Below are 13,915 nucleotides of genomic sequence, written 5' to 3'. Positions count from 1 at the left end.
AGCTGCCAGGTCAGCCTGAGCTAGCCACGTGTGCAGACGGCCACACCAGCCTCCAGCCTCCAGGCCCCATGTCAGCTCTGAGCGTCTAGTCGGTGGAACTGTTAAGACTGAACAGCCTTCAGTCCTGCTGGGAGAGACAGGTCACCCTGTGGTAAGTGCTTGCAGGTGTGTCTGGGGCACTCCTTAGCTGAGGCACTTAGAAGAAATGCACAGAGTTCACTAGCTGAAGACCAGGAGTTCATTTTGTGTAACAGCCTCGATAAGAACATTCGTAGTTGGGGGGTTCTCTTCTTGGTGTGGGGTCCAGATTTTTTATTTTTATAAGTTGAAACTTCCAGCTCCCCCTGCAGGTTGGCATCCAGTAAGATCCAGTCCTTCTCCAAGTTCTCGCTATGGGGACGTAGGTTATAAATAAACAAACACTGGCCGGGAACGTCATGGTCATTGTGTCCAGGCAGACTCCCAACTTTCTGATCACTGTCAGACACTCGCTTTGGCTTCACAGTATGTCCTGCTGCTGCTGGCTCTGAGCGCTGGTTGTCTGTGTTTAGGCCCTGTCTGTTCAGGTGATGGAGACACCGTGTCTTACCCACACACGGCGGCACTGTTGTTATTTGCTGGGCTGAAGACTGCATCCAAGGCCATATGCACGCCAGGCTGGCACTGGGCCCTGAGCTACCCCTGGGCTATGTACACCTCAGCCTGCTGAGTTATGAGTTGAGATTCCCTCAGAACAATTCATTTCTATCAAACTGGCTCTCTATGGTGATGAATATATTTTACCAGCAGAAATGTGTTGCAAGGTAAAACATTTTCAGATTGTGTCTCATTAATAGAATTCAGCTACTTGAAGCAATGAAACCTTCCTGAGGATGAGCCCAAGGCTTAGTGCTAGAGAAACAGATATAAATTTCATATTATCTCTGTCCCCAAGGGATTTGCTGTCCAGGCAGATTTTCTACAAATGTGTTTTGGAAGTCCTAGTTCAATGAGGTCTGATGATGAAATAACTTTGGAGGCTAACTTGCTTGTGCTCCTCTGGGATGTGGGACACATGTGCCAGGTGTGTGTGTGTGTGTGTGTGTGTGTGTAGGGCACAGTCGGTTCTCCTGGCATATGGGTTCTGGGGATTGAACTCCAGTCATCAGATTAGACAGCAAGTGTCTTTACCTACTGAGTCATCTCTCACCGTATATAAATACATTATGGTTCTGAGAAGTCTTACAATAGGGATGTATATAATTATGTATGTTTTTTGTTGTTTGGTTGGTTGTTTTTTTCTGAGACAGGGTTTCCCTGTGTAACCTTGGCTGTCCTGGACTCACTTTGTAGACCAGGCTGGCCTCGAACTCACAGTGATCCACCTGCCTCTGCCTCCCAAGTGCTGAGATTAAAGGTGTGAGCCACCGGGCTAGAATTATGTATGTTTTTAATTTAGGCTTTTAAATTTTATGTCACACAGAAGTTCTGTGTGTGTGCATATGAAAAAAACATCCTCTGCCTCCCTTTTCTTTTTCTTTTTCCCTCAGTGCTGGGGGTGGAAGCCAGGACCATCAGCAGTCTTTTTTTGTTTTGTTTTGTTTTGTTTTGTTTTTGGCTTTTCGAGACAGAGTCTCTCTGTATAACCTTGGCTGTCCTGGACTCACTTTGTAGACCAGGCTGGCCTCAAACTCACAGCGATCCGCCTGCCTCTGCCTCCCTAGTGCTGGGATTAAAGGCGTGCGCCACCACGCCCGGCCCACCATCAGCAGTCTTAAGTGCATGTTCTTAGGACTGAGCATGCCACTGCTCCTGTAACATCTCTTAATGCTGTGGAGAAGCTTTAGGGCAACGTGATCCAAGGGGATTTTCTGCACTAGAGAAATTGTTCTTTTTGTGCTGAGTAGCACTGTGGCTACCAGCACTTATATGGAGGATAGTATCCCTGAGGAATTAAAACTTATCTGTGGATCAGAGAGATGGCTCAGCACTTAGCAACACTAGCTGCTGGCCAGGCACAGTGCAGACACTTTTCATCCCAGCACTTGGGAGGCAGAGGCAGATAGATCTCTGAGTTTGAGGCCAACCTGGTCTACAGAGTAAGTTCCAGGACAGCCAGAGTGCTACACAGAAAAACCTTGTCTCAACAAAACAAAACATAAAAATAAAAAACTAGCCACCTCTTCCAGGCCCAGGGGATCCCATGCCCTTTTGACTTCCAGGGTGTTGCATGCATGTGGCACAGACATACATGCAGTCAAAACACCAGTTCACATAAAATAAAAATATAAAGCTGGGCGTAGTGGCGCATGCCTTTAATCCCAGCACTTGGAAGGCAGAGGCAGATGGATTGCTGTGACTTTGAGGCCAGCCTGGTCTACAAAGTGAGTCCAGGACAGCTAAGGCTACACAGAGAAACCCTGTCTCGAAACACAAACAAACAAGATAAATAAATAAAAATATAAAAATAAAGTAAAAAATTATTTATTTTGCAGGCAGGGATGCTAGGCAAACACTCCACCATTGAACTACACACCCAGGACCTGGAACCAAAGATTTCTTTTCTTTTCTTTCTTTTTTTTGGTTTTTCGAGACAGGTTTTCTCTGTGTAGCCTTGGCTGTCCCAGACTTGCTTTGTATACCAGACTGGCCTGGAACTCACAGAGATGCACCTGCCTCTGCCTCCCATAGTGCTGGGATTGCAGGCACGTGTCCCTGTGTCTGGCTTCATTTCATGTATTTTGTTTTTTATTTTTGAGCCAGGCTCTCACCATGTAACCCACTGCCTGGTGTTACTGTGTGTTTTTTAAACAGCTGAGAGGAAGCTTCTGGTAGGGGTTGTAGGAGTTTAAGCATCAGTGTTAGCTGGGCATGGTAGCGCACCCCTGTAATCCCAGCATTTGGGAGGCAGGTGGATCTCTGTGAGTTCAAGGCCAACCTGGTCTACAAAGTGAGTCCAGGATAGCCAAGGCTACACAGAGAAACCCTGTCTTGAAAAACAAAAAAACCAATCCCCGCCCCCAAGAAAACATCAGTGTTTGCCCTTCTCAAGCAGATGGCTTCTCTGAATGTCTGTCTCTCCCTTCTCTCCCTTCTAGATGGTGTCCTCCTCCTCTGTGCTCACTGCTATCAGTAAGGTATGGCCATGTGTCCCCGAGGGGGACAGGCAGCACCTGATGCCTCTGCCTGGCATTGTAGCCACCCCCCCCCCAGGGGCCTGGGGATTAGGAACCCTCTCCACGTGGAGAGGGTGCTGTGTCTGCCCCCAGGCTGGAAGGAGGACCCGGGCACAGCTGTTGACTGTAGCCTCTTCCTTGTGCTTTGTTCTTTCCACAGTTTGATGACTTTTCCAGGGACCTGTGTGTTCAGGCTTTGTTGGACATCATGGACATGTTTTGTGATCGACTTAGGTAAGAGATGAATGAGGAAGCCCAGAACATTCCATCGTTCTCTCAGTGCTGAGGAAAAGTCTAGAGACAGCCTGAGACCACTGTGGGGACCCATGTGGGCTCCTATGTTTCCTGTGTGCGCCTGCCCACACCCAGCTTCCACATAGTGCCTCTTCTTTATTTGGAAGAGCTGGTGTAAAATCTGGTCTAGTGGAAGCTGGCTGGCCTAGGTGTCTCACCTAGCATTCTGCCAACTTTCCAACTCTGTCCTGTTGCAGAAAATATATATGCTATTAATTTGTACTACTAAAAGCCTCTATTTATTATGATGGTTTTATCTAGCCCACTGTCATAATCAATAAAAGACACAGGCACCTGATAGATATTAGAAAAAGCCTTATTTTCACCTGTGGCTGGGCAGGTACGTCCACCTAAGCTACCTCGCTATCTGCCAGCCCCCACCTCAGGCCATCTGCTTTAGTCGTTCCTCTCTGGGCTATTTCCATCCACAATCCCAGAGTACTTGCTTATGCCGTCCAGCCTGGCCGCTTCTCTCCGTGTGGAGCCTCAGAGGCCCTCCTCCTGGCCACGTGGTTCTTCACCCACCCATGGCGACTCTGCCCCTTCTTTTCTCCTCCCGTCCTCCCCATGCAGCCCTCAAAACCTAGCTCCTGCCTCACTTCTGGCCTTCTATTAGTCAAACAGGGAGGCAAGGTTACATACACAGCAATACTTGGGGTGCATGGTAGTTTGCTCATAAGAGACAGCAAGCAAAATAATTAGCAATCAAATACAAAGCACCAGCTGGGCACAGTGGTGCATACCTGTAATCCCAGCACTGGGGGAGGCAAAGGCAGGCAGGCATGCCTCCATGAGTTAGAGGCCAGCCTGGTCTATAAAGCAAGTCCAGGACAGTTAAGGATACACAGAAAATTTCTCTGTCCTTTCTCCCTGCCCCCCCCCCCAAAAAAACAAAAACCAAAACAAAACAAACAAAAAAAATCAAAACAAAACACAAAGCACCCGACCTTGCTGTTCCACAGTCCTCTAGTAGGAGAGTGCCAGAGACGATGAGGGAAACGTTAGTGTGGGTTGGGTTTCAGCTTTTGGAATAGATACAAATTTTCATCTTTTCTGGGTAGCTGCCATGGCAAAGCAGAGGAGTGCATCGGACTATGCCGAGCGCTTCTTAGCGCCCTCCACTGGCTGCTGCGTTGTACAACAGCTTCTGCAGAGCGGCTCCAGGAAGGACTGGAGGGTGGCAATCCAGCCCCGGGGGAGAAGCAGCTTGCCTTGTGCTTGCAGTGCCTGGAGAAGACCCTCAGCAGCACCAAGAACCGAGCCCTGCTGCATATCGCCAAGCTCGAGGAGGCCTGTATGTCCCCTGAGTCCCCTGCACCCTGCCTGCCACTGCTTCTGTAGCTGGTCCTTTGATTGAGAGGGGAGAGGCAGGATGCCATCCCACTTCTTTCTAGAAGGATCCGAAATCATCCCACTTCCTTTTTTCTCTCCCCATAAGCATTGCATACATCCCAGGGACTTGGGCAGGGTGGCACCCGAGCCAATCAACCAACAGGTATTTACTGAGCATTCTTGTGTGCCCAGCACTGTGCCAGGTGCTGGAGGTGGGGGCGGGGGGCTACCAAAGGAGCATGTGGCAGGGTCCATGCCCTCAGCAAGCTTACACACTGGTGGGGAGTAAGACTCGAATGCCGTGCACCTGGAGGAACTTCGAGGACGAGACAGGCACATCGTCTGCTCTCGTCTGTCTCCATGTTACTGTCTAGAAGCAGATGACTCAGGTGACCTGGGGCTTTTGGTTAAGCTCAGTGCCTGTCTGTTGTGACTGTGCTGTATCTCTCATCTCCGGTTCTGATGTTAAGTGTTGGGACCTTCCAGAGCCTGAGAGCAGGCAGATAGATCTATGAGAGGGAATTCTCCCAGCAGCAGAGGCCTGAGGCCACCGTCTTGCTTGAGCCGCAGTGGCTAGGGCCACCTGAGGGTCTCTTGTTTTCTGTCCACAGGAACGCTAGAGTGGGTGACATCCATGTCTTTAGGGCTTGGTGGGAGACTTTGTTTAGGGCGTTAGTCTCTCTTGTGCAAATTGCTTTGTCTGGGAAAAGTCCAGAAAGAATGATCACTGTGTCAAAATGGGCTGCGCTGACATTTTTCTTCATCTGTTTTCTTGTTGCTGTTGGCAGCACTTTGCCTTCTTGAGCACTTGCTAAACGTTTATTGGTAGGAAGTAGATGAATGCTTACTCTTAAACGGACCTTAGGGCCTGGTTGTCTTCCTTTCACCCCTGTGCCCCATGGAGGTTAGTTGGCTAGCTGGTACCATCATTCATCATGTGACCCTTCGGAAATGTAACCATGATGTGTGGCTAGTCCTCAGACACCAAGTATGTGCTGTAGACCATGAGTGCATGCCTTTGAGAGGCCAGTAGGTGGCTCTATTGGGCAAGCTGTTAGAAGAATAGAAACTAGAAAGCTCTGTTGGCAAGGTGTTTGGAGCTAGCTTGCTTAGAGTAGAAGTGATCGCTGCTGAGAGGCCAGCCTTCTAGGGTAGCCGTTGTCCCCGCTCAGCCACGGACTCTATACCCACCCCTCTGCCTCACTCCGGTGGATTCTGTGTCTCCAGTCAGTTGTATGTAGCCCACGGAAGTCAGGCCTCTGGTAAGGGTTCTAGGGGGCTCTGTCCCATGGTACCTACTCCCCTTAGAGAAGCATGCTGCCCTCAGGACCCTGATTCCTCATCCTCAGAAAAGGCCTTGCTGTGTGCTTTCACGGGCCCAGGGAGGACCACCGACAAGGAAGTGGGGACCGTCCCTACTTCTCCTTTCCAGCATGTTTTCCCCTTGTTTTTTCCCCATCAGCCTCCTGGACTGCCATTGAGCATTGTCTTTTAAAGCTTGGGGAGATCCTGACCAATATCAGCAACCCCCAGCTCCGGAACCAGGCTGAGCAGTGTGGCACACTCATCAGGAGGTTCGGTTCTGGAGGAGATGGGAGGTGGGGTATGTGGTCCATTCTCCCGCTGTCTCTTCAGTCCCTAGTCCTGTCCTCATGTGTCTGTCTCCTCAGTATCCCCACTATGCTGTCAGTGCACTCGGAACAGCTGCACAAGACTGGCTTCCCCACTGTCCACGCGCTCATCTTGCTTGAGGGCACCATGAACCTGACTGGGGAGACGCAGCCCCTGGTGGAGCAGCTGATGATGGTGAAGCGCATGCAGGTGGGTGTGGCCAAGCAAAGTGGGTGGCCATCTGGGCCAAGAGGGAAGGAGCCTGGTACTTGAGAGGGATAGATTTCCTCTTGATTCCTTGGTGGACCATAAATACCAGTCGTGCACAGTTTTGTCATCTGACCTCACGATCCTGGTTCTGACCTGGGACCTCGATGTGCAGTCAGAGACCCAGCCTGGTCCCTGGAGCCTGAGGAAGGGAGAAAGGGCCTGGGCAGTCTCTTATACTGCACCCCTGGACTTCCCACAGCACATCCCCACCCCTCTTTTTGTCCTGGAAATCTGGAAAGCTTGCTTTGTGGGACTCATTGAATCCCCTGAGGGTACGCAGGAGCTGAAGTGGACGGCCTTCACCTATCTCAAGGTACCTGGTGACACGGGAGCAAAGAGCCAGCGGAGGGACAGCTCTCAGGAGAAGCAGCAGCGTGTCCTGTGTGTCCCCTCCTGGCATGTAGTTTGTCTTCTTGGGGGTTCTGCTGTTTTTTCAGTTCGTTTTAGCCACATTAGTTCAGAGCAGCTAAGAGAGCCAGGGAAGGTGGCCCAGGTGCCCTCTGGACTGCAGCTCCGTGCTGCTGATAGGGTTTCCTTGTTAAGGGTCCTGTGTCCTATAGGCCAAGAGGCATTGGGTGCTCGGGCAACCTTCGGCTTATTCAGAAAGTACCGTCATTGTCAGAAGAGCTTTCCTGCCTCAGCCCACAGCAGGGAATGGGGCTCATCTTTGGTAAGGGTCAGCAGAAGCTCCCTGACCTCCCTCTCTCCTTGCTCATGTCCTAGATTCCGCAGGTTTTGGTGAAGTTGAAGAAATATTTTCATGGGGAAAAGGTGAGTTAGGGGATGGGATGGGGCATGGGAGCAGATAGTCTGCAAAAGCGTGGCTCCCTCCCTCTTTTTGTTTTTGTTCTCTTTTTCGAGACAGGGTTTCTCTGTTACGCAGAGCCCTGGCTATCCTGGACTCCTTTGCAGACCAGGCTAGCCTTGAACTCACAGAGATCCCCCTGCCTTCTCCCACCCTCACCCCCACCCCCAGTGCTGGGATTAAAGGCCTGTGCCACAAGGTTGGGTCTTTTAGGCTGCAGCTGAGTCGTGGTGTGTTCTTGTTCCCAGAGGCAGGCTGTGTGTACCTATGGTCACGTGTGTCCATCCTTGCACACGTACTTGGTGGCTTAGGTTGGCTCCCTTCACCCCAGCAGAAAGAGTCCCTATAGGGATTTGGCCAGGGTCACCACAGAGAGTGTGGTGCCTCCATCTTCTCCCTGCCTGGTTGCTGCGGGCTAGCGGTGGTCACAGCCTACTGTCTATTACCGAGCAAGGCTCCTTATGGGCCTTCACTTCAGACTGTGGGGGCCCAGAGGACATAGAACCCTGTAGGAGTTTCTGGCTCTCTAGGACTTCACTGAGGATGTCAACTGTGCTTTTGAGTTCCTGCTGAAGCTCACACCCTTGTTGGACAAAGCTGACCAGCGATGCAAGTACGAGCCCTCTCTCTGCTCACCCGATTTATGGAAGGTTTTCTGAGTCCTTCCCCGCTCGCCATGTCAGATGAGCTGCAGGGACCCTCTTCCTGTTGGACTGCTTGGCAGGGGTGGGAGGCAGCAGGCTCATAGTTGCCAAATACCCAGAGCCCTTCTACCTTCGGGTACTTGGGTTCCCTCACTCTGAAGGAGGGAGGAGACTGGACGGGCTCCCCTTGTATCAGCTCTCTGCTCACGTCCACCCTCCGGCTTCCCTCCACAGTTGTGACTGCACAAACTTCCTCCTCCAAGAGTGTAACAAGCAGGGCCTTCTGTCTGAAGTCGATTTTGCGAGCCTTGTGGGCAAGCGGTATGTTGGGAGGTTGCCTTGGGCCCCCCTGATCTCTCTCTCTCTCCCCCACCCCCCTCTCTCACCAGATTGGTCCCTGGTGCCTTTCTCTTCCTCTTTGAAGTCTGAGTTGCAAGTGACTGAGTCCATGCCTCTGGGTCTGGGGAACAGGACTTGGTTAGACCAGAGTTTTTCTTTGTTTGTTTGTTTGTTTGTTTGTTTTTGAGACAGAGTTTCCCTATTCAGCCTTGGGTGTACTGGACTCACTTTTGTAGACCAGACTGGCTTCAAACTTACAGAGATCTATCTGCCTGCCTCTGCCTCCCGAGTGCTGGGATTACAGGCGGGCACCACAACGCCTGGCTATTTTCCTTTACTCTTAACTGAACTTTCACAACAATGTAATGATAACAACAAGTTGAAATGATCGTGATACTGGGTACACTCTCACTCACAAACTTTACCCTAACACTAAAGAGTCTGACCCGGAGTGCTGTGCATGTGAGGTGTTTGCTGTGTGACTGAGTTACACTGCCAGCCCCCAAGTGTCCTATATGCTGTGTCCATCTCCTCTTTGCTTTTGTTTCTATTTCTTTTTTAAAAATATTTTTATTTAATTTTAATTTATGTGCATTGGTGTGAGGGTGTCAGATCTTGGGAGTTACAGACAGTTGTGAGCTGCCATGTGGGTGCTGGGAATTGAACCCAGGACCTTTAGAAAAGCAGACAGTGTTCTTAACCACTGAGCCAACTCTCCAGCCCTTGTTTCTATTTCTAAAGTTGGATTAGAGAATTTTTTTCTCTATAAAACAGAATCTCACTGTGGAGCTCTGGTTGGACTCAAAGGCAGCAGCTCACCTGGTTCTGCCTCTGGAGTGGCTCGAGATCAAAGGTGCAAGCCACCACACCCAGTGGATTCAAGAATGTATCAAGCCAGGAGGTGGTGGCGCACTTTAATCCCAGTACTCCAGTACTCAGGAAGCAGAGGCAGGTGGATCTCTGTGAGTTCGAGGCCAGCCTGGTCTATAAATCGAGTCCAGGACAGCCAAGGCTACACAGAGAAACCCTGTCTTGAAAAACAAAAACAAAAAAAAAAAAAATGTATCAAGATTTTTTTCTAGCCTGTGGTGGTGGTGGTGGTGGTAGTGGTGGCGGCGCACGCCTTTAATCCCAGCACTCGGGCTGGGAGGCAGAGGCAGAGGCAGGCGGATCTCTGTGAGTTCGAGGCCAACCTGGACTACAGAGCGAGTACCAGGACAGCCAGAGCTGTTACACAGAGAAACCCCGTCTTGAAAAACAAACAAACAAACAAGTGTTTTTTCTTAGCGAAGTATGGTAGGTAGGTCACACCTGTACTTCCAACCTCGAGAGGCTGAAAACAGGAGGGTCGCCTTGAGTTTGAGGCCAGCCTGGGCTACAGGGTGAGACCTTGTTTCTGTTTTCTTCTCTGGGTTCTGGCCTTAGCACAACAGATCGGGATCCCCAGCTAAAGTCTTCAGAAAACGCTAACATCCAGCCCAACCCTGGGCTGATCCTGCGGGCAGAACCCACTGTCACAAACATCCTCAAGGTGAGTGCGCCGCGCCTGGGCCACTGTGGGCTCCCTTCCTTCTGTCAGCTTTCCTCTACTTCCAGATGAAGGAGCAGGGCCCACAGACCTCTCTGCTCTCCATGCAGAGCTGTTTGGGGAGTGAACAGGGGGAGGCAAAGGTAGCTACCACCCATGCTGGTTGACCTTCCGCTGTGTCCTTGGTGCTACGGTTGGCGCCTCTCTCGACACCACCCCGTGAAGATACCTAAGGGAAGCCCCAGCCAGGTCCTCCCGGCCCCTGCCCACCACACTAGTGTAGCTGAGTACACTGCTCATGAGTAAAGAGTTTCCCTCAGTCATCTTCCTGTTGGAGATAGAAGTGACGGATTATGTGGCAAGGTCCAGTGTGTCTGTCAGTGGGGACACGCAGAGAGAAAACGTGGCTGGCTGTGTCTGGGGTCTTCACTGTTGCTCACTGATTTCCTGCTGTGCCCCAGACAATGGATGCAGATCATTCCAAGTCCCCGGAGGGGCTGCTGGGGGTCCTGGGACACATGCTGTCTGGGAAGAGCCTGGACTTGCTGCTGGCTGCCGCCGCTGCCACTGGAAAGCTTAAATCCTTTGCCCGGAAGTTCATCAAGTGAGGAGAGCTGTACCCTGTGTGGAAGGGGAGGTCCTGTGTGGAGGGAGGAGGTGCCTGCATATGTGTCTCCCTGAGGTGTACAGGCCAGGCCAGAGCGTCCTAGCCAGGACCCATGACAGAGGTTCAGTGATTCACAGAGCTCTTTTCTCTCCCTCTGAAGAAGGAATAAAGATGCTTGATAAGATAATGAGGCATTGAGGGGCTGGAGAGATGGCTCAGTGGTTAAGGACGCTGGCTGCTCTTCCAGAGGCCCTACATAGCGGCTCACTCCAGCCTGTCACTCCAGTCTCCAGCCTCTGCAGGATCTTGTACACACATGGGGCACGTAACTAACACAAACACATATACATACACGTAAGAATAAAAGATAAATATATTTTTTAAAAATGAGGCATTGAATAGTAGGTATGGAAGAAATATTTTTTCCCCCTTTGCCTTTTTGAGATAGGGTTTCTCTGTGTAGCCTTGGCTGTCCTGGACTCACTTTGTAGACCAGGCTGGCCTCGAACTCACAGTCATCTCCCTGCCTCTGCCTCCCAAGTGCTGGGATAAAATGCATGTGCAACCACACCCAGCGGGCCCATGGAAGAATTCTTTGGCCCAGTTATTTATTTCCTTTTGACCAGGGTCTCATGTAGCCTAGGCTGGCTTCAGTTTTATAGCTGATGCTGGCTTTGAACTGATCCTCCTGCCTCCACCCCCAGGCACCACCCAGCTATCAGCATGGGGTTCTTTTTTCGTTTGGTTGGTTTGGTTTCTTTTTAGACAAGGTTTTTCTGTGTAGTAGCTCTGGCTGTCCTGGAACTCACTATCTAGTGCCCTGGAACTCACTATCTAGTGCCCACTGACCTCAAACTCACAGAGAATTTTCCTGCCTCAGCCTCTCTGGTGCTGGGATTAAAGGCGTGCACCCCCAAGCTCAGCTATTAAGGGTTCTTAAATTCTGTTGCTTTGCGAGAGTTTACCTAGAGTTTGACATGTAGAACATGGCTCCATTCTGGGAACCTTACAAATCTTTTGCATCAAGATCTCACTGTGTAACCCAAGCTGGCCTCAAATCTTCATGTCTTAGTGCCTCCAGTGTTGGGACTATAGATGAGAGCCACCATATTCTTTTAATACTAGTGACATCTTTTCTGTTGTTATACCAGTTGTTTTATGTATAACCTGTAGTTGGGGCTCTGATGTCTTGCGTCCTCCCACCCCCCCACCCCACCCTCCTGTGTGGCTGTCGCTCAGTTCTTGCTCTGGTTGATGCCGCCTGTTTCTGTTCCTCCTGCAGTCTGAACGAGTTCACTACCCATGGCAGCGGAGAGAGCAGTAAGTTTGAGTGGATCTGCAGATCCCATCTGCGCTGAGGGGGGGAGGGGAGGGGGGAGGGGCCGCCTGTGCTCATTCTGGGGAGGCAAGGCCTCCTGTCCAGAGACAGGGTGATGCTGGGAGGGGATTCTGCCAAAACCAACCCTTTGCCTTTCCCCCACCTGTACTGTTTTACACTGGTTTGGGTTCTGGAAATTTGGATTCCAAGGAAGGGATGATGTTCTTATGAAGACCCAAGAAAAGGATTCTGAGCCTCAGAGCTTTGAAGGAACCACTTGGTCCCTGACCTTCCTCCAGGAAACCCTGAGCTGGGATGTCGCCTCCGTACTTGCCTACCTTTCATGAAGCCTTCAGTCCCCTCATCTGTTCAGGGCTTGGGCTCCCTTGCCCCTGGGCTGAGACACTGGCATCCTTCCCTTTCCCACAGCCAAAACAGCCTCCGTTCGTGCCTTGCTCTTCGACATCTCCTTCCTCATGCTGTGCCACGTGGCCCAGACCTACGGCTCAGAGGTGAGGGAGATGAGAGCTGCTGCCAACAGGAGGCAGCAGATGAGTGGGGGGAACAGCCAGCAATTCCCTCACCTCACCATTGCCCCTCCTCCTCTCCCGAGCCGGCAGGTCCACAGGTCCTCTAGTGACACATTCATACGGACCACTAGGTGGCAGCAAAGCTCCCTGTCTGCCTTCCTGGACAGACTGGGAATGGTGGTGGAGCTGAAAAGAGCCCAGGCTGTGCCACGCCCTCTGCTCTCAGCTGCGGTCTTTGTCTTATCCAGGTGATTCTCTCCGAGTCAAGCTCAGGAGAGGAAGTCCCCTTCTTTGAGACCTGGATGCAGACCTGCATGCCTGAGGAGGGCAAGATTTTGAACCCTGACCACCCCTGCTTCCGGCCTGACTCCACCAAAGTAGAGTCTTTGGTGGCCTTGCTCAACAACTCCTCAGAGATGAAGCTAGTGTTAGTGACCTGCGTCCTGACCTGGGGTAGTAGTGGGGGCATCCCAAGACCCCCTCCCCTAATCCCATCTCGTGCTCCCTTGTAATGATGGTTCTCCCACCCCTAATCCTCTCTGTAGACAGATGAAGTGGCATGAAGCCTGCCTGAGCATTTCAGCAGCCATTTTGGAAATCCTCAATGCCTGGGAGAATGGGGTTCTGGCCTTCGAGTCCATCCAGGTAGCTCCGTCTTTACTTGCGCCTCTTCCTTGCCTGAGGCACGGGGCCGGTCATGGAGAGCATGTTTTGGCGCTAGTCTTCCTTAGCCACTTTGTCCCTCCCACTTATCTTTGAGAGAAAATCAAATCTGTGTTGCAGAGGTGTGAAATGTACCTTGGGACACGACCTGTGACCTTTAGCGTCCCCCAGAGGCAATGGGAGCGATGGCCAGGGAAGGGGAGAGAGTCCCCGAGTCATTTTCTTCTCCTCCCTCCAGAAAATCACGGATAACATCAAGGGGAAGGTGTGCAGTCTGGCGGTGTGTGCCGTGGCGTGGCTTGTGGCGCACGTCCGCATGCTGGGCCTGGATGAGCGGGAGAAGTCCCTGCAGATGATCCGCCAGTTGGCGGGGCCGCTGTACAGCGAGAACACACTGCAGTTCTACAACGAGAGGTCGGTAGCCTGGGCTGCCCCGCCCAGTCCCTGCAGGTGTGTGCTGCTGAGGAGTCGGTTCCCGCTCGCTCGCTCACACGCCGGCAGCCCTCACCTTCCTCAGAAGCCGCTCACCAAGCCACTTCCTGTCCCATCCAAGTCCTGACCAGCCTACCTTGCTCAGCTCAGCCCACAGCTGAGGCAGTGCACACACTCAGGGCAGCTGACTGTCACTCGTTTCCCTCTTTCCTCACCACTCCCTCACCTCCTCCTCCTCCTCCTCCTCCTCCTCTTCCTCCTCCTCCTCCTCCTCCTCCTTCGTTTGTTACTCGAGACAGGGTTTCTCTGTGTTATCTTGGCTGTCCTGGACTTTTTTATAGACAAGGCTGGCCTTGAACTCCCAGAGATCCACCTGCCTCTCCTCTG

The 13,915-nt window shown here is 51.6% G+C and overlaps 1 protein-coding gene across 5 annotated transcripts in view; it reads left to right on the top strand.

The window, feature by feature from the left end:
* Positions 1-13,915, top strand: part of MED24 (mediator complex subunit 24) — a 46,619-nt gene that overhangs the window by 27,669 nt on the left and 5,035 nt on the right. For 4 of the 5 annotated variants that reach the window (XM_084749351.1, XM_084749349.1, XM_084749350.1 and 1 more), the window contains 17 exons: positions 3,078-3,116; positions 3,316-3,389; positions 4,511-4,743; positions 4,888-4,944; positions 6,244-6,355; positions 6,452-6,602; positions 6,862-6,975; positions 7,386-7,433; positions 7,998-8,080; positions 8,346-8,432; positions 9,876-9,981; positions 10,440-10,582; positions 11,868-11,905; positions 12,333-12,415; positions 12,682-12,860; positions 12,979-13,078; positions 13,335-13,510. In XM_084749351.1, coding sequence (XP_084605477.1) covers positions 3,078-3,116; positions 3,316-3,389; positions 4,511-4,743; positions 4,888-4,944; positions 6,244-6,355; positions 6,452-6,602; positions 6,862-6,975; positions 7,386-7,433; positions 7,998-8,080; positions 8,346-8,432; positions 9,876-9,981; positions 10,440-10,582; positions 11,868-11,905; positions 12,333-12,415; positions 12,682-12,860; positions 12,979-13,078; positions 13,335-13,510 — 1,823 coding nt within the window. The remainder of the gene's footprint in view (positions 1-3,077; positions 3,117-3,315; positions 3,390-4,510; positions 4,744-4,887; positions 4,945-6,243; positions 6,356-6,451; positions 6,603-6,861; positions 6,976-7,385; positions 7,434-7,997; positions 8,081-8,345; positions 8,433-9,875; positions 9,982-10,439; positions 10,583-11,867; positions 11,906-12,332; positions 12,416-12,681; positions 12,861-12,978; positions 13,079-13,334; positions 13,511-13,915) is intronic. The other variant, XM_084749352.1, reaches the window with a different exon arrangement.

This window comes from Acomys minous (genome assembly GCF_964271855.1).
Source record: "Acomys minous genome assembly, chromosome: 12".
Lineage (NCBI taxonomy): Eukaryota > Metazoa > Chordata > Mammalia > Rodentia > Muridae > Acomys > Acomys minous.
The sequence above is the reverse complement of the archived record's forward strand: the minus strand, read 5'-3'. Positions and strand labels throughout refer to the sequence as shown.